The sequence below is a fragment of the Dama dama genome, chromosome 19 (genome assembly GCF_033118175.1).
Source record: "Dama dama isolate Ldn47 chromosome 19, ASM3311817v1, whole genome shotgun sequence".
Taxonomy (NCBI): domain Eukaryota; kingdom Metazoa; phylum Chordata; class Mammalia; order Artiodactyla; family Cervidae; genus Dama; species Dama dama.
In genome coordinates, this window is record NC_083699.1 from 66,141,010 (window position 1) to 66,164,783 (window position 23,774).

Genomic DNA, 23,774 nt, shown 5'->3' on the forward strand with positions numbered 1-23,774 from the left:
CCCAGTGGTTAAGATACCTTACTTCTAATGCAGGGGTTATGGGTTCAAACCCTGGTTAGGGAACTAAGATACCACATGTCACACAGCCAAAAAAAAAAAAAAACAAGCTAACCAACAGAAAATTATTTTTCTAAAATGAAAATCTATACCCTGGTCCCTTCACCTTGAACACACCTCATGCCCAGGCTAGCACTTGACTGCAGACTCCAGGAAGGGGTCTCCCTCCAGGGTCTTCATTCTAGACGTAATATCTTCTGTAATGCAGCCTAAACATCCAAATTATTTTTCAGATGTTCTATCTTAAGCCATGTTTCCCCATCTTGTTCTAGATTGTCTCAGACTAAGTTCAGGACCTTGTATTTAGCCCCAGTGAATTTCACTCTGTTCTCTATAGCCCACCTTCCCTGAAGGTTGTAGGGAATGATGACCATTGCCCATTAGGTCAGAGTCTTTGTCAATCACTTTCTCTATAGCACACCACTATGATGGAAATTCAATTCCAAGATCTGTATGAACCTCTTCCAGCATTGTGGACCCTGCAGGTTTGAGAAGCATGCCTTCTCTATACTCAGCTGAGTCATCCCTGCAAATGTTCAAAGGGACAGAGCTGAGAGTTCAGCCCAAAGGAGAGTGTGTGGTTGGACAGTGACTCATTAGCTGTTGGGTTTGGTTAAGTCAGTCACGACTTCTGTGTCCTGGGCTAGCACATTTCTCAGCATTTCTGTAGGAAGTCACATGACATCTGCCACGTGTCTTACTGAAACCTGTAAAGGGCTCCTCGTTACTGGGTACGCTGTATCTCATTCCTGAAGAGAAGAGGAGCAGTGTGTTATTTGGGATAAATGAAGCCACGGTAATACACAGACCCAAATATTCAATAGCTAATGGCAATGGAATTCCATCCGTAGCTTAGGTAGCCACTCAGGGCACTCAGGTTGGGACTCTCATCTAGGCAGCCCGTGGGACCCGGGTGCCATTCTTCAGGGCTTTGCTGTCACCGGCATCCAGCCCGGAGGAGCACAGCGCATAGAAGAGCACACGCAGGGAGTTCTTGTGGGTCGGGCCTGAAAACAGCCTATCACTGCTGCTCACTCAGCAAAGCCATGTCCAGCCAAGCAGGCGGCAGGAAGATGCTGTTGAGCTAAAAGCTTAAAGACAGGGAGAATGAATTTGGTGAAGAGCTGGTAGAGTGTGCTACAGGCAACTAATGGCATCATGCCACAAGATTAATCACTAAAAATCGACCTCACCCACGCACATCCCTTCCTGAAAAGCCAAGCTTCTGTGCCTGTCTCGGGGGTTGAAATCTTTGCCCAGTAGCCTCTCTAGAGTAGTCAGGCTACAAGAACACAGTGCACACACAAGGGAAATAACATCAGCATTGACGGCAATGCGGAATGTCCTTCTTGCAAAAGAAACAGGATTTCAAGATTAGGAAAGCCATTTTGGGAAACTGCCCTCGTCACTGGCAAAGTCACTGACACATGAGGAAATGGCAGTGTTAGATCAGGAGGATGGGGCCCATGAAGACACTCTGAGTGAGAAGATACTAATGTCGAAAGAGTAAGGGGCACCTGGGAAAAAATCAACAAACTCCTCAAATATTTTTGCTGAAGTTGTACCGTTTATTTTTAAAAGTTTATTTATTTTTGGATGTGCTGCGTCTTTGCTCCTGTGTGTTCTGGCAAGCAGGGGCTTCTCTTCGCTGTGGAGAATGGGCTCTAGATGCCCAGCTTCAGTAGTTCGAAGGCTCCATACGTCAGGCTCAGTAGTTGAGGCGCACAGGCTTAGTCGCCCACCCCCAGAGGGTGGGATCTTCCCAGCCCACGGGTCAAAACTGTGTCCTCTCAGTTGGCAGGCAGATTCTTAATCACTGGACCACTAGGGAAGTCCCAAGTTATACAGATTATGACTGTGCTATAAATGTCAAATCGTATTTGAAGAATTTCATATTATATGATATTAATGGTGTATCAGAAAAAAATTCTTCAACAGTCGATCATTTTTGCGGTGGTGGGTGTTGCTATTCTAACGAGCTGGTGGCAAAACTCTTCTCCAAGGCCCTTCCTCCAAAGGTTGGGGAGCCCCCAGCTTTGTCCTGGTCCTCTTCCCTCCCATGTTTTCCACGTCCTAAGTGATCCCACCCAGTCCCCTGGCTTTAAATATTATCCAGATGCTGTCGACTCTCGAATTCATATATGTGGACCTGGCCTTCAGATGGGTATCCTCCTATCTACTCGACACCTCCACTTGTGTGTTTAACAGCCTCGCGGACTTAGATGTCCACAAACACACTTCATTTTTAAAAATGTATCCTATTGAGGTATGGTTACAATGTTGTGTCAGTTTATACCATACAGCAGAGGGATTCAGTTATACACATGTGCATTCTTTTCCGTATCCTTTTCCTTTATGGGAACTGAGTTTTGCTTGATGTGCGGTACAGTAGGACCTTGCTTATTCACTCTATACGTAATAGTTTGCATCTGCCAATCCCAAACTTCCCATCCCATCCCTCCCTCACCCACCCTTGGCAACCACAGGTCTGTTCTCTATGTCTGTGAGCCTATTCCTGTTTTGTAGATAAGTTCATTTGTGTTATAGTTTAGATTCCATGTATCCGTGATATCATATTTATCGTTCTCTGTCTGACTTCACTATGGATGCTAATCTCTAGGTCCATCCACATTGCTGCAAATAGCATTATTTCGTCTTTTTTATGACCAAGTAATATTCCATTGTATAAAGGTACCACCTCTTCTTTATCCATTCATCTGTTTATGGACATTTAGGTTACAAAAACATACCTCTTAATTGCAAATTTTTTCAAGTCTTCCCTGCATCACTCAGTAAATGACACCACCTTTTAGCCACTTTTCAAGTCAAAATCTTGACAGTCATTCTTAATGCCTCTGTCTCTGCCCATTCCCACATCTAATGAAAGAGTGTCGTCGGATTTGTCTTCAAAATACGCTCTCAATCAACTCAGTCCATCTCCCCGCTGCCACTTAGCCTAGGGGCCACATCCCTTGCTTGGGCCCCTGTGACAGTCTCCTAATTCGTGTTCCTGCCCCCACTCTTGCCTTCATGGCCATCCCATTTCCACAGAGCAGCCACGATCATCTTTTGAACATATAATGGATCTTGTTCTTCCTCAACGTCAGTCCCTCCAATGGCTTCTCATATCACACTGATAATAAAATCCAAGCACTTTCCGGTGGCCCCCCAAGCCCCACATCATCTGATGTGTCACCGTGTTCATTTCAACACTGCCTCCTCCCTGTTCACCCTCTGGCCATATTGAGGGCGGGCCAGCCGGCCCCCTTCTCAGGGTCTGTGCCGTCTTGATCACTCTTTCCTGCAGATCCATCTCGATCACTCTTTCCTGCAGGGTGTGACTGCCTCACTTCTCTTCCTCCTCAAATGTCAGCTCACACACCACATTCACAGAGAGCCTTCTCCAGTTCCTGCCTGAGGCTGCCCCCACCCTCACGCCTCTTGATTATCCTATTTTTGTTGTTGTTATGTTATAGCCACGCATTCCAGGAAACAAACTCACTCAGAAGGATGATGCAGATAGTGGAGTGCAGTTTATTACACCGGTGGGCCCAAGGCAGAGTCTCCTCTTAGCCAAGGACCCCAACCAGCATTTGTGAAAATCTTTTATACCCCCGTGTATGTGTCTGAACCCACCACCTCAAATTCCTTGAGACTTACATAAACAAAGGAAGGGTAAATACAACCACAATAACCCCATCATTCATGTGTTATGTGTTCAAACAGTTAATAATCAATAAGCCCACAGTTACATTCCAAACAGTTAATAATTGATAAGCCCACAGTCACATTCCAACCAGTTAATAATCAATAAGCTTGTGGTTACATTCCGATAGATATAGAAAAAATTTATGACCTGTCCAGAGGAAGGGGTGATTAGATTATGTTTTCTCTTAGGTGATGAGTAACCTGGATATGATCTTCAAGGTTCCCCTGTGCAGAGGGGGTCTTACCCTTCTGTTGTCGTTTCCATAGGCACTAAGCACAGAGTTCAGAGTCCATTGGAGAGGTGGCCGAGCACGATCATCATGGACAGGCCTGAGATGGAGTCCAGGCCCTATGCAGTCCTTCTTCATTCCCCCCTCTTCATGCTCATAGTTTCCGTAACGAGCATCGTTCATTGAGATATATGTTGTACCTTATCCTCCTAGTCACCCACATGAGAGAACACTATCAACGTCTGGGTTACAAAATTCACAAGGCATTGTTGGAAGCAGGGCCCACAAAACAGTATGATTAAGATTACTATAACAACAGTTACAATGGTTTTCCACCAGACTCCCCTTACCCAGGATAGGACCAAAGTCCAAAAGGGAATATTTTCCTTAGACATGGCTTTCCCTTGATTTTGCATATCCTCCAAGGCAGTAGATACATTTCCAGACAGGTCAGGGATGTATACACAACATTCGGCTTTAATTATGGCGCAAGTCCCCCCTTGGGCTGCTGTGAGTATGTCTAATGCCATCTTATTTTGAATTACTGCCTTCCTCATCTGAATTTGTTCTTCGTTCAAGGCTTGAATGGCTTTTGAACTGTCTAAGAGGGCCTGTTTAGTGAAATTAGTTAAGGCCTCTACCTTAACCATGATATCCGTTGTCCCTACAGAGGGTACAAACAAGGCAGCAAGATAGTCATACCATTGGAACATGGATCATGTCCATCTTGCATGCAGATAAGGCAGGTTTACTGGAGCCTGGTGTAGGCTAGGCTTAATTCTGCCATGGGCGAAAGCAAATCCTAATGTGCAACCCCCACCCAGCCAACTGGTAACCATGGCCATAAGTTAAGCCAACAGAGCCACTGGGTCCCATTGGGGGCTACCCAATGGATTCTGGGATTATATTTCCAGTTGGAACCAGGCCACTGAGCAGACCGATTGGGGTGATAGGTAACTTCCAAGATTTGTTTACATTGTTCAGGGGATAAATAACCCATATATTTTAATTCTTTTGGGTCTAGGGGGCGGCCTCCAAATCCAACTTTGTGTTCTTTTTGTTCCCAGCAAATAGTAGCAGGAGCAATCAACTGTCCTTTCTCAGGAGTCATCCAGAAATATTCATCCCAGACCTGGTAGTATTGCTCAAGGTACCCAGAGGCCTGTCCCCCTTTTGTAAGGGAGCCCTTCACCTTTTTATTTTTCATATATGAGGTATAAGCCCTTGTTACCTTCATAAGACTAGTGTTCATGTTAAATGTAACCCTATGTCCCTGGCCCATTGATGGCTTTTTCTTACACCAGGAGAGCAAAGAAAGGTTATGATTGTTGAGAGAAAGGAAAGTTCCTTTCTGTTGTTCCAAAAAGGAGCACAGTGGTATAAAGTCTCCATTATGAAGTGGTGATACCCACCAGGGGAGTCCGTCCATTACTGACAGGGGCATGGCCCCACATACCCAAAAGTTGGAGGAGTTGTGGGATTTCGCGTTAAGAATGTGCCCACAAGATGAAGACATTGCCCTGTGCAGGGACAGTGGTCAGGTTCAGCATTGCATTGGTGAGGCCGAGCAGCAGGAGTCGTTTACCCAGCTCCATCCTGTAGAGGGCTCGTCCGGGACCTCGTTTTTTTCTTCCTCTTCAGAATGATCTTGGTTTCCTGTGGGTCAGTGGGGTCCTTCTGGGTGGTCCACTCGGCGTCTTCCAGGTCAGCGTGGTATGCTTTCTTCACTTTGGTGTGATGGATCCAAGGGGCAATGCCTGCAACGTTAACTGCGGTAGGGGTGGTTAAAAAAACAGTATAAGGACCTTTCCACCAGGGGGCTAGTGAGTCATGTTTCCAGTCTTCCATGCATACCTGGTCCCCCTCATGCATTTGCTCCCCCAAGGGGAACGGTATTCTTTCTTGCACAAACTTAGTTACTTGATTAATTACCTTACCTAGTTGTTCCATCTGCTGTGGTATCCCGTCTTCTCATACCTGAAGTATATCAGTTGTTACCTGTCTTATTATGGGAGGAGGCCTCCCATACACAATTTCATAGGGAGAGTAGCCGTGGGATCGTAGGGTCATCCTGAGTTTGAGCAAGGCCATGGGAAGTAAATCCACCCAGGAACAGTCAGTCTCTATAATCCATTTAGAAAGTGTCTCCTTTAGCGTCCGTTTAGTTCGTTCTACCATTCCAGAGCTCTGAGGCCGGTAGGCAGTGTGTAACTTCCATTTTATATTCATGGCCTTCCTTACTTGTATCAGATCCAATATGAAGGCTGGGCCGTTATCTGATCCTATGCTGATGGGGAATCCAAATCAAGTAACTATCTCCCTGAGCAGGCTCCGAGCCACTTCTGATGCTCTTTCAGTTCTGGTGGGGAAGGCCTCCACCCATCCCGAGAATGTACATGCCAAGACCAACAGGTAGTGAAAATGGCGATATGGTTTCATCTCAGCGAAGTCCACTTCCAGATGTTCAAAAGGAAGGGTACCTTTTAATTGGATGCCTGGGGGTTTTGGTCTGCACCCTGGAGCGGCGTTAATCTGAGAACAGGCGTTGCAATTTTGGGATTCCGTTCTACATTGAGAGGAGAGGCGAGGAACCAGAAAATACCTTCGGATCAAGTCCTCACGTTTGTCATGTCCTAGGTGAGTCATACGATGAGCTTGGCTCACCAGAGAGGGGGCCATCTCTTCAGGCACTAGTAGCTTACCTCCTGGTAGCTCCCACCATCCTTTCTCTGTTTTGGTGGCCCCCTCAGCTTCAGCTAGCTGGTTTTGAGCCTCAGTGTATGTAGGGGAGTCTAGGGTCAGCTCGGGTAGCTCAGCTCGGACAAATGTTCTCATGGGGATTTCCCCGGATTCCTTCCTGTCCTCGGCTGCTCGTCTGGAGGTCTCATCAGCCAGCCTATTTCCTTGAGCCTGTGGGGTGTCTTCCCTCTGGTGCCCACGGCAGTGCATGACTGCTACCTCCGTGGGGCTCCAGACAGCATCTAGCAGAGTCAGGATCTCCTCCTTATTCTCAATGTCCTTTCCATTGGCCGTTAGAAGTCCTCTCTCCCGGTATAGTGCCCCATGTACGTGGAGTGTAGCGAAAGCATACTGGGAGTCGGTGTAGACATTCACTCTCTTGCCATTTGACAACTGCAGCGCCCGGACTAAGGCCCATAACTCAGCTCATTACGCTGACCAGTGCTGTGGTAAGGGGCTGGCCTTGATAACAGTCCTCTCTGTAACTACAGCATAGCCTGACAGTTGCTGTCCTAGCTTCATCAGGCTGGTGCCATCAGTACACAGAGTCCAGTCAGGATTTGAAATTGGCCTGTCTTGGAGGTCTGGATGGCTAGCATAGACCTCCTCTAAGACTTCCTTGCAATCGTGGGTGGGTCCACCTTTTCCCATTGGGAGAAGCATTGCCGGGTTTAAACCCTGGCAAGGCTCAATATGGAGGTTGGGGTTTTCACATAGCAGTCCCTGGTATTAAATAATCCGGGAATTTGACAGCCATTTGTGGGGGTCTCCTCGAAGGAGGGTGTTGACTTCATGTGGGATCTTTATGATCAAGTCCTGGCCGAAAGTCAGCTTTGTGGTTTCACGTACCAGTAAGGCAACCGCGGCCACTGCCCGCAGCCAGCCAGGCCAACTGGTGGCAACATTATCAAGTCGCTTTGAAAGATATGCTATTTGCCTTTCCCATGTTCCCAAGGTTTGAGTCAAAACCCCCATGGCTGTTTTATCTTTCTCGGTCACATAATAAGGTGAATGGTTTGGTGAGGTCTGGCAATCCCAAGGCGGGGGCAGAGGTGATTGCTAGTCTTAGCTCCTCAAAGGCTTTCTGCTGTTTCTCAGTCCAATTTACTGGATTCTCTTCAGGCCCTGTCAGGAGCTCAAATAGGGGTTGGGCTATTTGAGAATACCTTGGAATCCAAATCCTGCAGAATCCAGTGGCCCCTAGGAACTCCCTGACTTGCCGCCGAGTCTTAGGCATGGGGAGCCTCAGAATTACTTCCTTTCTAGATTGGTCTAGCAACCTTGTGCCTTCCCTTAAGACAAACCCCAAATACCTTACCTCCTTCTGGCAGATTTGTGCATTTTTCTTCAACACTCGGTATCCCGCCTCTGCCAGCAATTGGAGGAGTGCTTGGGTCCCTTCCCAGCATTCCTCCCAGGTATCATCGGCCAGCAACAGGTCCTCCACATATTGCAGGAGCCAATATCCATACCTTTCAGGGTGGAAAGTTTCCAGGTCGGAAGCCAAGCCTTCTCCAAAGATGGTTGGGGCGTTTTTGAATCCTTGCGGGAGGCAAGCCCAAGTGAACTGCTGCTTATTGCCTCTGATGGGGTCCTCCCATTCAAAGGCAAAGATGGGCTGTGACACAGGTGCTAGGCTTATACAGAAAAAGGCATCTTTGAGGTCCAAGCAAGTATAGACCCTTGTCTTAGGTGGGAGGAGGCTAAGCAAGGTATAGGCGTTTGGGACAGTCGGGTGCAGAGTTACAGTGGCCTGATTGACCAATCTGAGATCCTGTACGGGCCTATAGTCTTGTTCTCCTTCCTTCTTTACTGGTAAGATTGATGTGTTCCAGGCTGGTTGACATTCCACCAGGATGCCTGCCTGTTTTAGCCTGCCAGTGTGAGGCAGAATCCTGATTCAGGCTTCTAAAGGTATTGGGTATTGACGCTTTCTCACCGGGGTGGCGCCAGGTTTGAGTTCTATTATTACAGGGGCTTGGTGTCTGGCTATAGCCCAGGGGGGTTTTCTTCGGCCCACACCTCAGGGAACAGCTGAGTCAGCCTTCTCTCCAACTCTGTTGCCTGGTCTTGTTTATCTCCAGGGGGCTCATGTAGCCTCCATTCGTCTTGAGGGGGCACAGAGAGGGAGAGTAAGTAGGTAGTTGTGCCCACCCGAAAAGTGGGCCTTTCTTCAGGAGAGAAAGTCACTTGTGCTCCCAGTTTGGAGAGTAAGTCTCTCCCCAGCAGGGGTACTGGGCACTCAGGGATATAGAGGAACTCATGAGTCACTTGGTGACCCCCCATCTGACATTTCCTGGGCTGGCAAAATGACTTAACCATTTCTTCTCCCGAAACCCCAGTTACGGCAGTGGTCCTTTTAGACAGTGGTGCCATGGGTTTAGTTACCACGGACAATTCTGCCCCAGTGTCCACCATAAAGTCAATGTCTTGGTCCCCAATTTTCAAAGTTACCATGGGTTCTCAGGGACCTGATGTCTTTGAGCCCCAGCATCCCTATTCAGTCTCTATGTTAGTGAGTTCTGCAACCGGGAGGGGTTTATTCTCTCTTCTTCTTTCTGGGCACTCATTCTTCTAATGACCAAACCCACGGCATCGGGCACATTGATTTGGCTGTAATGGAGCCCAAGGCCTTCGTTGGGACCGGTTGGAGGGCTGTCCTGACCTCGAAGCTGGGGGGGGTTTCTTTGCTTTGGCGGTGGAAAAGTCTTCGGAAGACGTTCCAAGTGCAGCAGCCAACATTGCAAACCTCTCATCTGTTCTCCTCTACTCGTCTTTATACCTTTTCTCGTATTTCTTTTCTATTTCTGTGTCCCTATTCCGGAACACCTTATCTGCTATTTCAATCAGCTGAGAATTAGACATGGATAGAACTCCTTCAGTCTTTTGAAGCTTTCGTTTTGTCAGGAAGTGCTTGCGAGATAAATGCCGAATTGGTAACAATCTGGGAGCCCGTAGCTTCTGGATCCATGGGTGTATAGAGTCTGTAGGCCTCACAAAGTCTCTCGTAAAATTCGGAAGGTGTCTCATTTCCCTTCTGAACTATTCCGGCCAGTTTAGACATGTCCATCGGCCTCTGGGCTCCCCTTTTAATTCGTTGTATAATTGCCGTCTGGTATCTGTCTAATTGGATTTTTCTTTCCTCTGTATTGTAGTCCCAATTAGGTCTGTCAGTGGGGAAGGCTTGCTCTATCCACCTCTCTGGGCTAGCGGTGCCCTCAGGAACCATCTCCTCTAACCATTTCCTCGCCTCAGTGTGGATCCTATATCTCTCTTCTGTACTGAAGAGGGATGCTAGTATGCATTGTATCATCCCAGGTTGGTCAATGAGTGCAGAAAATAGTCTCCATTAGTCCAGTCATGCCCTGGGGTTCCACCGAGTAAGAGGGGGTGTGTTTTTGCCAGTTCAGTATATCGGTTGATGAAAAGGGCTGATAGTCATAGGCTACAGGAGCTTGGTGATAATTACCATCTTCCCCTATCATTGGAGGTTGCTGGACTTCTCTGAGGGGCATCTGCAAGGGTATTTTTTCCTCTGGCTCTTTGGCAGAGCGGAGCCTTTGTTTAATTCCAGTGGTTCCTCCCTCTTGTCTGGGAGTACTTAGTGGGAGTTTAGGGAACGTAATGGCAGCATCCGGGGTGGTAGAGTCCGGTGGGCCCACTGTCCCTCCAGTTGAGGCTGGAGCCTGCCGGGAGGGCGGCTCTACAACCTGTGAAGCTGTCGGGACCTTTGAGGAATCCAGGAGGCTTACCGGTCTTGGGCTGGTTCCTCCACTTGGGCCTCTGGTGGCCGCAGTGATACTAGCTGGCTGATACTAGCTGATCATCATCCAATATAGCGGTGGGGGAAGCTCATCTCCTTCAGGGTCCTGTAAAATTTCCTCCTCATCCTTGGTTACCTTTTGGGCCATCAAGATTTTTCCTTCCCCACCATGAGCATAAAAACGGGCCCATCTGGGGGTGTCTTGGGCTGTTCCTAGCCAAGAGTCTATGTACGGGAACTGGTTGGGGTGTCCGGGCTTTCCCATAACTATAGCATAGACTGCCTTTATGAGATTTAAGTCCATAGTTCCCTCTGATGGCCAGCCAAATCCCACTGAAGGCCATTCGACTTCACAAAGGGTACAGAGCCGGCCGGGCATCGTTTTCTTCCCATAGTCTCCATCGAATCCTTTCTTAAAATTCTTAATCATATTCTCAAATACGGTGGCCTTAGATCCGCTTCCTCCCATTTTCTTACCTCTGGATTCCTATGTCCCAGGGCCTTCCTGAGAAGCCAATCTACCTGTCTCCACTGGCAGGGGAGATGATGGGTCACACAGCAGATGGGTACCTCCTGGGGGAGGGCAGAATACGAGCGCGCGGAAATAGATCTCCTCATTCTAAAACCCTGTGTCAACAACTCAGCACATTCCCTAGGACGGCGTGGACACACCTCCTGACTGGCTTTCTTAAACCCTAAGTTCCCTTTCTTTATCCCTGGCACAGCGTCGACCTGAGTGCCGAGCAGCTGTTGTCGCCAACCTAAACCAGTTTCCTATGCGGCTCCCTTCTGGTCCCTCCCAGGGGGGTGATCAGGCCCCCTCTTCCACCCTGCCGGGTGGGTTCCTCCTCACCTGAGCGCTCAGTTCCCTGCTGCCGTTCACTACCTGCCAAAGTGAAGAAACTGGGCGTTGAAAGGCTGAATTCTTCCAGAGGGGCGAGGCGCCTTCCCCCTCTAGGAGATTCAAGCCACAAAACCTCAGGGTGGCCTCAAAAGGGACCTGTCTCCTCAAAGTGAGGAGTTTCCCGGCCCATGCACCAATTGTTATAGCCATGCGTTCCGGGAAACAAACTCACTCAGAAGGACGATGCAGATAGTGGAGTGCAGTTTATTATAACGGCAGCCCCAAGGCAGAGTCTCCTCTTAGCCAAGGACCCCGACCAGCATTTGTGAAAATCTTTTATACCCCATGTGTGTGTGTCCAAACCCACCACCCCAAATTCCTTGAGACTTACATAAACAAAGGAAGGGAAAATACAACCACAATAACCCCATCATTCTTGTGTTATGTGTTCAAACAGTTAATAATCAATAAGCCCGTGGTTACATTCTAACCAGTTAATAATCGATAAGCCTGTGGTTACATTCCGATAGGTACAGAAAAAATTTATGACCTGTCCAGAGGCAGGGGGGATTAGATTATGTTTTCTCTTAGGCGATGAGTAACCTGGATATGTTCTTCAAGGTTCCTCTGTCCAGAGGGGGTCTTACCCTTATGTTGTCATTTCCATAGGCGCTAAGCAGAGTTCAGAGTCCATTGGAGAGATGGCCGAGCACGATCAGCATGGACAGGCCTGAGATGGAGTCCAGGCCCTATGAATTCCCTTTTCAGTTGTTCATCATAACAACTCATCATTATCACTAACTGTTAAGCATTTTGTTTACTTTTGTATTTAATTTTTTTCTTCCCTTAGACTCTCAGCCACAATGAAGGCAGGGATTTTTGTCTAATTTGTTCACCGATGTGTCTTCATTGCTGGAGGCCGTCGCATAAACGATGCTCAGTAAGTAATTGTCAATAGTGTTTCAAAGAGAAGAAAAAAAACTTGTTTTCATAATTTTAAGCTTATTTTGCCAAGTTAAGCCCCAATAAAAACCCTCTTTTCATTATTTAATGTAAAATTTTGCTTTCCTTTATAAGTGGGGTAATTTAAGTGGCCCTTTCCTGTACCATCTGTCTTGGAACAATGAAGATCTCCTGTCTGGCGCGCTTCCTTCCTTGCCTGAACTAATAAACCTGTGGAATAAGGAAGGGAGGGCAAGGCTGACGTGATTTGTTCTTGGCTAACTCAAGCCAGGTCACGGTGATCATTTTTCTTCCGTGGCACAGAAACACCCTTTCCCCTTAAAATCCACTCTGGAAGTGTGTCTGCAGTCTGTTATGCTCACTGAGTCGCAGTGTATGGAACCTCTTTCTTTTATTTATTTTTAATTGAAGGATAATTCCTTTACAATATTGGTTTGATTTCTGCCATACACTGACACGAATTAGCCAGAGGTGTACATATGTCCCCTCCTTCTTGAACCTCTCTCCTGCCTCCCACCCTTTCCTACCCCTCTAGGTTATTACAGAGCCCCAGGTTGAGTCCCCTGATTCATACATCGAATTTCTGTTGTCTCTGTGCTTCATATATGACAGTGTATATACTTCCATGCCACTCTCTCTGTTCATCTCACCCTCTTCTTCCTCTCCCCAGCCCTTGTCCATAAGTTCTGTTCTCTGTCTGCCTCTCCAATGCAAATAGGGAACCTTTGTCTTTTTAATGGAACACTTTTTTCTGTCTTCATGATTCCACCACCATTTAAAATATCTGCAGGGCCCTTTACTACCAGAGATAAACAATGGAAGTTTCTTTCCTGGGTCCTCTAAGTACTCTAGCCTTCAATTTATCCAGGTCAAGAGACTTGAGCTTAATTCCATTTAGGACACAATAAAGGTTCTCATTGGAGGGGAGCAGCCACAGTGCAAGACAGTCAGGCGAAATACCCATGTCACTGAGCCACAGAGTTAAACAGACGCTTTGTGATCCGGAGGCCCTGATCCCTTTCAAAGACCAGGCTTCTGCTGCTCCTTGAGATCCGAGAACCAGTCATCTCAGGCGTGCAAAGCATCGTTGAAGGGTTTGAGGTCTGCTTTGAAGTTCTCTTCCCCTTTGCCCTGTACCACAGTCCTTTGAAGTCGGTAGGAAGAGAAGGGAGGGCAAGAGGAAGGCAGAGGGCACCTGCATCTCTTCCTCATCTTTCGGCATCACCTTAGGCCAGGGTGTGGCTTGTGAAAGTGACGGGGGTGGCCTGCCAGGCTCTGAGGCTAACATATACTTTCCAAGTGGTCAGCCATTCCTCACATCTCTAGACTCTTGCAAACCAGAGAATGCGAATTTTCTTATTGTATTGCCTGCATTTAAATTGCTGGATTTTAACTCCAATCTAGAGAGCTCTGTGCCCATTGGACCACACGTGCTGTTGGTTTGATCCATCCAGGAGCTCCCAGCTCGCCACCTCTGACAGGTAAGGATGCAGGATGGCACGTGGACCAGGAGAAGATGCTGATGTCAGCTTCTCCCACCGCTGCCACCAGGATGAGTGCGGATACAACCCGTTCTTTAGTCTGGAAGAGCACTTTCCATTTTAAAGGGGCTAACAAGCAGACACAAATAATTTTTTAAAAAATCTGTGTTGCAGGGACTCTTCACTTAAATGACATTAACATTTAGCAGAAAGAGCCTTAATTTCACAGTAAGGAAATCTGCGGCTGCTTCCTTGGGGCACAAGTCTAGTGGTGGTGTGTCTCGCCAAGTAGAAAGACCCTATGACTTTATCATCTGCATGTTTGGGGTGCTCGAACTGGGACCTGGAATTGTGCATACATGTCAGAGGTGCTCAAAAACCTACTGAATTCGTATTGCTGACGGCTTTCAGCAAATTTCACTTTTAAACACTTTAAAAAAAAATCTCTTGCACAACATACCTGGTTTCCTCAGGTTTAAGCCATGGGGTGGAGGAAGAAAAAACACAGAAAGCCCCATGAAGTGAAGCTTTGTCGTGTGCCAGGAATTCTGTAAATGTCATTTGATTTAATGTCCACGTCTCTGACCGGTGCCCTTAGCACACAGGCGAGGACACTCAGATTCAGAGAGAACAGACAGCTTGTCCAAAGTCAGCTCAGAAAGGGTTCAGCCGGGATCTGAACCCCATGTGGATATAATTCTTGTTACTGTAAGTGTCCAAGAGCCCCACCAAAATAAACTCCACTGCATCTGTTTCCCGGAGGCCCCCAGGGTCAGGAGTCAAACCGGTGTGACCCTCGAAGACCAGGAGAGTTGTGCTCACTTGCTGTGGCAGGGAAGGGTATTGAAGCCTTCCAGAGAGTTTGGTTCAACCCTTGGGTAACTCGGATCCCTATTTCCAAATACAACAGATCGTCAAACTACCCAGGTCTTCCCTTTAAAATCAGTGAAGTGAAGTTGCTCAGTTGTGTCTGACTCTTTGTGACCCCACAGACTGACTATAACCTACCAGGCTCCTTCATCCATGGGATTTTCCAGGCAAGAATACTGGAGTGCGTTGCCATTCCCTTCTCCATAGATCCCACGAGCCACCATCAAACGCTTACACCTGCTGTTACCTGCAAGCCACACACCCCTGCTCTCCACCCCTGTGGGAACCCAGCATAACCCTAACCCTGGTGAAATCCTGTGTTCTTACAAACTTACTTCTATACCCAGAGGCTGAAGCTCGGTCGGCAAAACCACTCACCCTTGCTGACTAGTCTCCAAAGTCTCCAGCCACAGGAGGGGCATGCGCAGCCGGCCTTCTAGAACACACTGCCCCGGTTCCCACCTTCCCGCTCCACCAACAGCCACTCCCTAGTCTCTACCCTGCCTCCAGGCCTGGGCCGGCACCTCCCACGGCCTCCTTATTCATGGCTGATGACCTTGCTCACCATTTCACTGAGAAAAGGGCAGTGTCCTCATCCCCGGCCAAACTATCTTTCTTTCTCTCCTCAAGTTCCTGGGACCCCCGCACATCCTCAGGTGCTGGAGTGCTTTCTCCAAAGGGATGCAGGATTTGCACTCTCACTTCTTTGGGGTCTTGGCTTCAAGTGCCCTCCTGAGAGAGCCTTAGAACCACAATAGCACCCCCATTTCCCCTCCCCATCCATCCTCTGCTTGGACCCTTGGTCCTGATCGCCCTGACCTACTTATATTGTATACTTATCTGTTAGCCCCATGACAGCGGGGGAGGTTGTGTCTTTTGTTCATAGTGATACACTGACCTCTGGCCTATGAAGTTCTCAGTAAATATTCTTTGGATGAATAAATCCACAAATGAATGAAGGCCTCTCGCTGTCCATGGTCTAGAGTCCAGAGGTTGAACCTGGCACCCATGGCCCTCGATGACCTGCCCGACTCTGCTTTAGGATTATTTCTTCCTCCAACCACCCCACACTGTCTCCCCTGTGTCCCAGGTCTACATGGTCTCTCTTCCTGCTATTACTGACCGGTCCAGCCCCTCCATAATTTCCCCATGTATTCCCTGTCTGGAAAGCCCTTTCTTTCTTTGACAAACTCCTCCTCTCTTGTTAGGCTTCCCTGGTGGCTCAGCTGGTAAAGAATCCACCTGCAATGTGGGAGACCTGGGTTTGATCCCTGGGTTGGGAAGATCCCCTGGAGAAGGGCAAGGCTACCCACTCCAGTATTCTGGTCTGGAGAATTCCATGGACTGTACAGAGTCCATGGGGTCGCAAAGAGTCAGACACAACTGAGTGACTTTCACTTCACTTCCTCTCTTGTTTGTGGAAATACTTTTTGTCATTCAAAGCCAAATGTCGTCTTCTCCATAAAACCACCCTGGCCTTTGCAGGCAGGAGATGGATGACCTCCGTGTTCCCACAGTGGGACACGCAGGGCCCTTTGCAGCAGCCAGGAGGGAAAGGCTGCTCCTTCAGTGGCTTGAACAGCCAAGACCATCCCTCTTTCTGCCCTGATCCCCATCCAAGCTCCATGAGGTCAGCAGACCACCTTGCTTCCTCTCAGGCCTCTGGTCCCAGGTTGTTCAAGGGTTTGGGGGAAAAGGTCACTTTCTCTTTTCACAAAAAAGGCCGACAACACTTAAACACAGTTGGAGACCCTCCCTTCCCCTGAAGACAGGAGAATGAGGCCCCTTGAACACGGCAGGATTTTCCTTGAGTGTTTATTACATAAGCTGGAGTTCCTCTCCACACCCATGGAAATAGAAATATCCCTACGCACTCACTCCAGCGGGAGACGAGATGGGGAGACTGTCTCTCTCTGCTGGACACCTGCTTCCTTTATCATTCAGGGAGGAAGAGGCTGGGACGACCCCAGCGAGGAGGCAGGGTTATAAAAGGAGAGGTTGATGTTAATGCATGAAAGAAACCAGATCCTGACAAGTAAGGACCCATTCTGGAGAAATCTGTAAACCCAGGCCCACCCAGTCAGCTGCCCTTTTCCCTCTTCTTTCTAAAGGTCAGCCAACTGTCCTCAGGGGCAAATGGGATGACCCAGAGGCTGCCATTGTCACCCAGGACGGTTTTCAGCTTGAGGAAGTGGACTAACAGGGAACAGACACAATCGGCCTACTTCCCCCCAGTTTAACCAAACTGCAAGGAGATAGTGAAAGTAAATTGAATCCAGTGGCCAAAGAATGTCACCTGCCATTCCAGTGGACAAAGAATGTGGCAGCCATCAGCCATGCAGCCACCTCCCAGGCAGCCCCGAGGGGATTCGGGTGGAGAGAACCCGAGATACTGGCCCTAAGTAGTGAAGATGCTTATCTAAGGAATCATTTCAATGAACCCAGACTCTTGCATTTAAGCACTAAAGTCTTACCTCGAGAGTTCCCCTTTTGTGCTTAGCAGTCATCTTTTGATGTTTGACCACAAGGGCCACCTGCCCCCACTCCCAGCACAAACTTTTTATTGTCCCGGCTGCACCCTTACCTCTTTGCGGCAGTTCCTTCAGAGCTATCCGAGAGGCTGCCTCTCCGTCCACAGGCCTCAGTGAGCTCCCTGGGGAGAGAGCAACTTTAATAGGCTGAGCATCTTTCTTCAGAGGACAGCAGGGAGCATGTCTCCAAGTGAAGGAGTCCCTGGGGTTCTGCTCCGTTGTCAGCCATCCCCACATTTGCCCACACCATGCACCAATGTGATCAAGCTGCCCCAAATCACAGCTCTGGTTACTGTTAGGGAAACCACGGGCTGAAACTGCTCACCCTGGCCAGGCCTGATAGCAACCAGGTGCATGAGTCAGCTTAAACAGGAGATTCCGGTAAGGAAGGCGCAACTAACAAGCGATCACCAACTGAAATAATTTAAAGTGAGAAAAGAAAGTGAAGTCACTCAGTCGTGTCCGACTCTCTGTGACCCCATGGACTGTAGCCTACGAAGCTCCTCCATCCATGGAATTTTCCAGTCAAGAGGACTGGAGTGGGTTGCCGTTTCTTGAGAAAGGTCAAAAACAGAGAAGAGATGGCAGCGCATAGGTCCTACCAGCCTCCCAGGATCCTGGAATCCATCTGTGCTGAACTCCAGCTTGAATCCATCCATCTCGCCTCGGGAAGGACCCTGAGTCAGAACGACTGGCCAAAGAAAACCTGGAAACTAAGTGCCTCACAGTGAGACCCCGGACTGTGAGCCTCAGGCAGGGCAGCCCCCTGGGGTCCATTCTCCGCCTGCTCTCCACCCAGGGGCCCCTTCCCAATAGAGTCTCCTGCTTTGCCAGCCTGTGTGACTCCTCAGACGATTCATGTCCCAGTGCCAGACCAGAGCCCCCTCTTGGGTCCTGGAAGGGGTCTCCCTTCCCGCAAGAGTGCAGCGCAGGTGTTCCCCCCACCACTCCGACCCCTCCAAGCCCGGCAAGGCACAGCTGTGTCCTTGGAAACCAACGTCACACACACACAGCACTAAAAATCTGTTTTCTCCAAAGGGGGCAATGCTATAATTGGGCAATGGATTCTTCAGAGGAACTGAAAAAATGTAGATCCCAGGACCTAATCCCATATGAGCAGCACCTTATCTACTGATCACAATCACTTTAATTGCTAAGTTGTATTTAAAGGCTCTTGAAATGGGCAGAAATGTACTGTGCCCCAAATACTCCACCAATGGCCAAATTCGAGGTTTTGGGAGTGAAAATCTTTTGACAAATCTTTTGAGTGAAGGAGGCAGTGGGACACTTGAATAGAAATAAAAAAAGATAGCTCCAACCGGAGGATATGTTTCCTCTAGCTCAATGTTTCTCAAACTTTTTATTGCCAGTACTTCTTTATTTTTTTTTTTAAGTGACTGAAGACCTCAAAGAGCTGTTGTTCATGTGGTTATGTCTACAGGTGGTTGCTGTGTCAAAATGAGAACCACTTAAAAAACTTTCATGAATTCATCTAAAAATAAGAACACACTTATTACATATTAATGTGAATATAATAATTTTATTAAAGATAATGCTAGCTTTCAAAATGAAAAATAAAAGTTTCCAAAAGAAAATAAAATATAGTGACAAGGGCATTGTTTTCCATTTTTGCACATCTCTTTAACGTGTGGCTTAACAGTCGATAGCTGGATTCTCATATCTTCTGCATTTAATCTATTGTGATATCATGTGTCATGTAACTTTTAGGAAACTCTAGTGAATACTGATAAGAGAATGAGAGTGAGGAAGGCAAGTCTTGTCTTTGTATTTGTCTGAAAGTTTTGATCGCATGTGTATCCTGAAAGTTCTCAGAGACTTCCAGGGATTCTGGCCCATCCTTTATAGAGTCATTCACCCAGATCAAATATGGCAGCCAAAATAAACATTAAGCATTTATTTGGGTTCCAAGCCCCTTATAAGGCTTGCCTCCTTAGTACTCGAGGTAGACAGAAGTATACCTTTGCCCCATTCTTGTACATATTCCTGTAAAATGCTGGGAGCTTGTGACTGTGATGGGACAGCCACCCCCATGATTATGCTGTGAAGATGGCACAGTTGACTTTATCCTGTGTGGACCTGACCTACCCACACGAATCCTTAGATGGGACTGGGCTCCCCTGGAAAGGGAGACTGAAGTGTGAGATGGACTCAGCACAAGGGAGGTCCTCTGCTGCTGGCTTTGAAGATGCCGGGGGTCACATTGCAAGGAACGTAGGCGGCCTCCAGCAGCCAGGGATGTCCCTTGGCTGACAATAAGGAAACGGGCATCTCAGTCCCACAACCGCAAGGAGCTGAATGCAGCCAACAGCCTGAATGAGCTTGGAAGGACTTTTTCCTTAGAGCCTTCAGAATGGTCTGCAGCCTGGTCAACACACCCAGGTTTGGTCTGGGAGACCCTGAGCAGAGAAGCTTGTCACACTGTGCCTGATCGTCAGGCCTACACTTGTGGTTGTTCAGTTGCTAAGTTGTGGCCAACTCTTTGTGACTCCATGGACTCCACGGGGTTCTCCAGGCAAGAACACTGGAGTAGGTTGCCATTTCCTCCTCTAGGGGATCTTCCCGACCCAGGGAATGAATTTGTGTCTCCTGCTTTATTACATGGATTCTTTCCCACTGAGCCTGCAAGGGAAGCCCCCCTTCCCCGCTATAAAACTGTGAGTTAATAAACAAGCCCTGTTTTAAGCTACTAAATTTGTGGTATTTTGTTACACAGCAATAGAAAATGAATACAATATGCATTCTCTTAGAATTACACAAATAATCATACATATATCCTCCTGATAAAAATGAAAATATTACCAAGACATGAAAAGTTCCCTCTGACATCTCCAACCCCCAATCCTGGCCAGTCCTGGGCCCTTCCCTACCCCCCTTTCTAGGGCTGGCCACTCTTTGTTGGGTAGAGTCTTCCCTGCAGATCTCTCCTATGCATTGATGTGCATATAATGTATCCATAGAAGTACATAGTAATGCTGTCCTTTATTTATTTTCCTTTTTTCAAATTTCAGAACACTTATTGGGATCCTTGCTATAGCTGGCCCAGGTCTTTTAAAAATAAAGCAACAAAAGTCTACACTGATGTTCAGAAGCCGTTTCCCGTGTCCCATAGAGGCATTTGAACTACCTTATTGCATATTAAAAAGCAGAGACATTACTTTGCCAACAAAGGTCCGTCTAGTCAAGGCTATGGTTTTTCCAGTGGTCATGTATGGATGTGAGAGTTGGACTGTGAAGAAAGCTGAGCGCCAAAGAATTGATGCTTTTGAACTGTGGTGTGGAGAAGACTCTTGAGAGTCCCTTGGACTGCAAGGAGATCCAACCAGTCCATCCTAAAGGAGATCAGTCCTGGGTGTTCATTGGAAGGACTGATGTTGAAGCTGAAACTCCAATACTTTGGCCACCTGATGCCAAGAGCTGACTTGTTGGAAAAGACCCTGATGCTGGAAAAGATTGAGGGCAGGAGGAGAAGGGGATGACAGAGGAGGAGATGGTTGGATGGCATCACCGACTCGATGGACATGAGTTTGAGTAAACTCCGGGAGTTGGTGATGGACAGGGAGGCCTGGCGTGCTGCGATTCATGGGGTCGCAAAGAGTCGGATACGACTGAGCGACTGAACTGACTGACTGATTGACTGATTGCTCTTAAATCTAAACTTAAAGAGAAACGTATTCTGGAGGCTGCTGTTCGAATGGTGACGATGAGGTTCCACCACTTAGGAAGCGTTTGGATCAGGGCTGACCTCACTTTTCTTGTTTTTAGCCCCTGTCTCAGTTTGTCCACAGCTGGGGGCCGTCTGCTCAGGTACAGGCTTGATTCCAAGCTGACGAGGAAAGAGTGGTGGCTCTTGTGCCCCAAAGTGACTCTTAATGGCCATCTTGACCCTGCCTTCATCCATCACTGGGAAATGAAAAGCAACTCTGTCCTTAGCAAGGAATTTGAGAACATCTCACAAAGAACTGCTGACTCTCTCTTGATTTAAAGAGCAACGAACAGGTATGACCTGTTCAGAAACAAACCCACAACATACACCTGTATTACCTCCAGAAGACAGTGAAGCTCCCTCTGATGGGGGGACCACGGTACCAGAGTGTGTAGGGTTGAACCTTGCTCAAGGAGTAACCCCCCAACTTCGCTTCTGATAAAACCAACCATAAACAGGTTTCCCAAGGCTGGCTTTAATGACAAGCCCAGAAAGAAGCTCCTTTCTCAAGGAAGTCTGCCCTCCAAACTCAACAGAGCCCACGGGCCACAAGCCTTTGCGTATAAAGAGCGTACACTCTGCGTTTTTGTAGTGAAAGAGACATTAGCAATGGCCAGTGGCAATGTCCTTGCCTGCTTTGCTAAGGTCATCTGCCCTTCTGCTCCCCTGACATCACAGTGGCCCTGACATTTCATAAAAGCGCAGACATGACCCTTATTCTTTGGATTTTTTTGAGTTTGCTGGGCAAGTTTTGGCACCCCACTCTGTTCAGGGTGGGCAACACACCTCCTCAGTCAGTAACCCCTTGGATGGAGTGTGCCCATTAACGGGTTAACACTCGCATCTCCTGGAGAAGGCTAAACGCACACATGCAACCGCCCACAACCCTGATCAATGGATTTTCCATGCTTCCCAGCTATTCAGGCAGGGCCGTCCCACAACTCTGCAAGTGGAGCTTCTTGGGCGTGGAGCTCTGCTCAGGGCCGGCACAGCCTTTGGACAAGGAATCCACCCCTGGAGCTGGAGCCGGCTCCCCTCTGGGTCGGTTTGTGTCTATGTGAGCACATGTTTCCCTTCCCTTTTCTGGGGACATCTTCAGGGGGATACATTTCCTCAGGTTCACCCAAGGGGACAGAAGTGCTTGGAGTGTACACAGGGGTTTGAGTCTTGCAACTGGTCCAAGGTCACGGAGGACAAGCTTTTAAAGGGGACTTCAGATGGTGGAAATACCCCAAACTTTCCTTCCACCGTGCTTCCCTGGTGTCTCAGACCGTCAAGAATCCGCCTGCAATGCAGGAGACCCGCGTTCCGTCATCGGGTCAGGAAGATCCCCTGGAGGAGGGCAAGGCAACCCACCCCAGTATTCTTGCCTGGAGAATCCCCTGGACAGAGGAGCCTGGGGGCTAAATCCATGGGGTCGCAAAGAGTCGGACATGACTGAGAGATTAACAATTTCCCTCCACGGAGTCACTTCGCCTTGGCAGAGGCGGGAGGGGGAAAAGCACCCGGACACCCGGCGGCCGACCTTGGGGAGCTGGCGATCTCTTCCGGCTGCTAAGTTAAAACTGGGGTGAGGGCTCCCCCATTTCACTACCTACGGGCTTGCTGGTGGGGAGGTTTTGTGACGGAGCACGGTTCCCCCGGCGGCCGGGCCGAGCCGGAGCGGCGCGGGGCGGGCCGGGGGCGGAGCGGGCGGCGCTGACGGCCGCGGCGGAGAGGGGGCGACCGCGCCCACTTCCTCCCGAGCCCGGGGACCCGCGGCCGCCAGCGGCGCCCAGCTCCCCCGCCCGGCCGTGGCCAGGAGGCTCCGGCGCGACCTGCGGCCGCCAGCCCCGCGCGCCCCCAGCCGCCCCCGGCATGGACGCGGCGCCGAGGCGGAACCGCCCGGAGGGGCCGGCGGAGCGCCCGCCGCCTGCCCGGGACTCGGAGGAGGAGGAGGAGGAGGAAGCCGGGATGGAGCCCGGGCTGGCGGACGAGGAGGAGGTGGACCCCCGGATCCAGGTGGGGTGCGCGGGGGGCGCACGGGGGCCCTGGCCTCCGCGCTCAGCCCGCCTCGGAGCTCCGGGTGCCTGCGCGCAGGGGAGCGGCCCGGGGAGGCCCGGGGCTGCGGGGGAGAGAGGCTTCGAGCGCCGGGTTTCGCCCGGTTCCTGGGGAGGCTGCGGTGTCCGCGCGGACGCGGCCCGACTCCATCGCCGGGACCCCCGGTGGGATCCGGGGGTCGCCCGCAGCTTGCCCTGCGCTTGGGGCGGGCGTGCAACAAAGAGGAAAGGGGGCGGGGGCGCCTCGCCGGGTTCGGGGTACCCGATCTGCTTGCCGCGCCGCGGGCTCTGCGCAACCTCCGGACGCCGGGTGCCCGGCCGGTGGCGTAGCGCGCGCCCCCGGGGCGGTGGCCCCGGCCGCCCCCTACACCTGGGGCGGCCGCCTTGCCCGGGGGTCGGAGCCCTCACCTGGCAGAGGGGACCGTCCGGAGCCATCCCCCCAACCCCCGATTCATTGTTAGCAAACCGGAGGGTTTATTGTCGCCCCCGGCTGCCCTCAAATGGTTTAAAACCCAGCTTTTCCTCCTAGTGAGGTCGAGTGTGAACAGAAATCAGGGCCAACTGGTGCGCAAAGCTGACGCGCGAGAAGGCGAGAGGGTTGGCCTGCTTCCTGCGCCTCCATGTCTCCGGGAGATGATTAAAAAGCAATTTCCTAGCCGAGATCTCAAAGTGACAGCTTAACCTCTTCACCCTCTAAGCAAAAAGACACAGCACATCCCTTTGCAAGACCCATTTTTCTACTCTTCCATAAGTCACTTGTAACAAAATGCTGCTTTTCAGCATGCGCTGCGATTTCTGGAGACCTAATTGGTTTTTCAGTGCGCA

At 49.4% G+C, this 23,774-nt stretch overlaps 1 protein-coding gene across 1 annotated transcript in view; it reads left to right on the forward strand.

Moving 5' to 3' along the window:
- The first annotated feature begins 22,730 nt into the window (after window positions 1-22,730).
- SH3BP5 (SH3 domain binding protein 5) overlaps window positions 22,731-23,774 on the forward strand; it is a 76,230-nt gene continuing 75,186 nt past the window's right edge. The window contains exon 1 of the mRNA XM_061167294.1: window positions 22,731-22,911. Coding sequence (XP_061023277.1) covers window positions 22,768-22,911 — 144 coding nt within the window. The 5' untranslated portion in view covers window positions 22,731-22,767. The remainder of the gene's footprint in view (window positions 22,912-23,774) is intronic.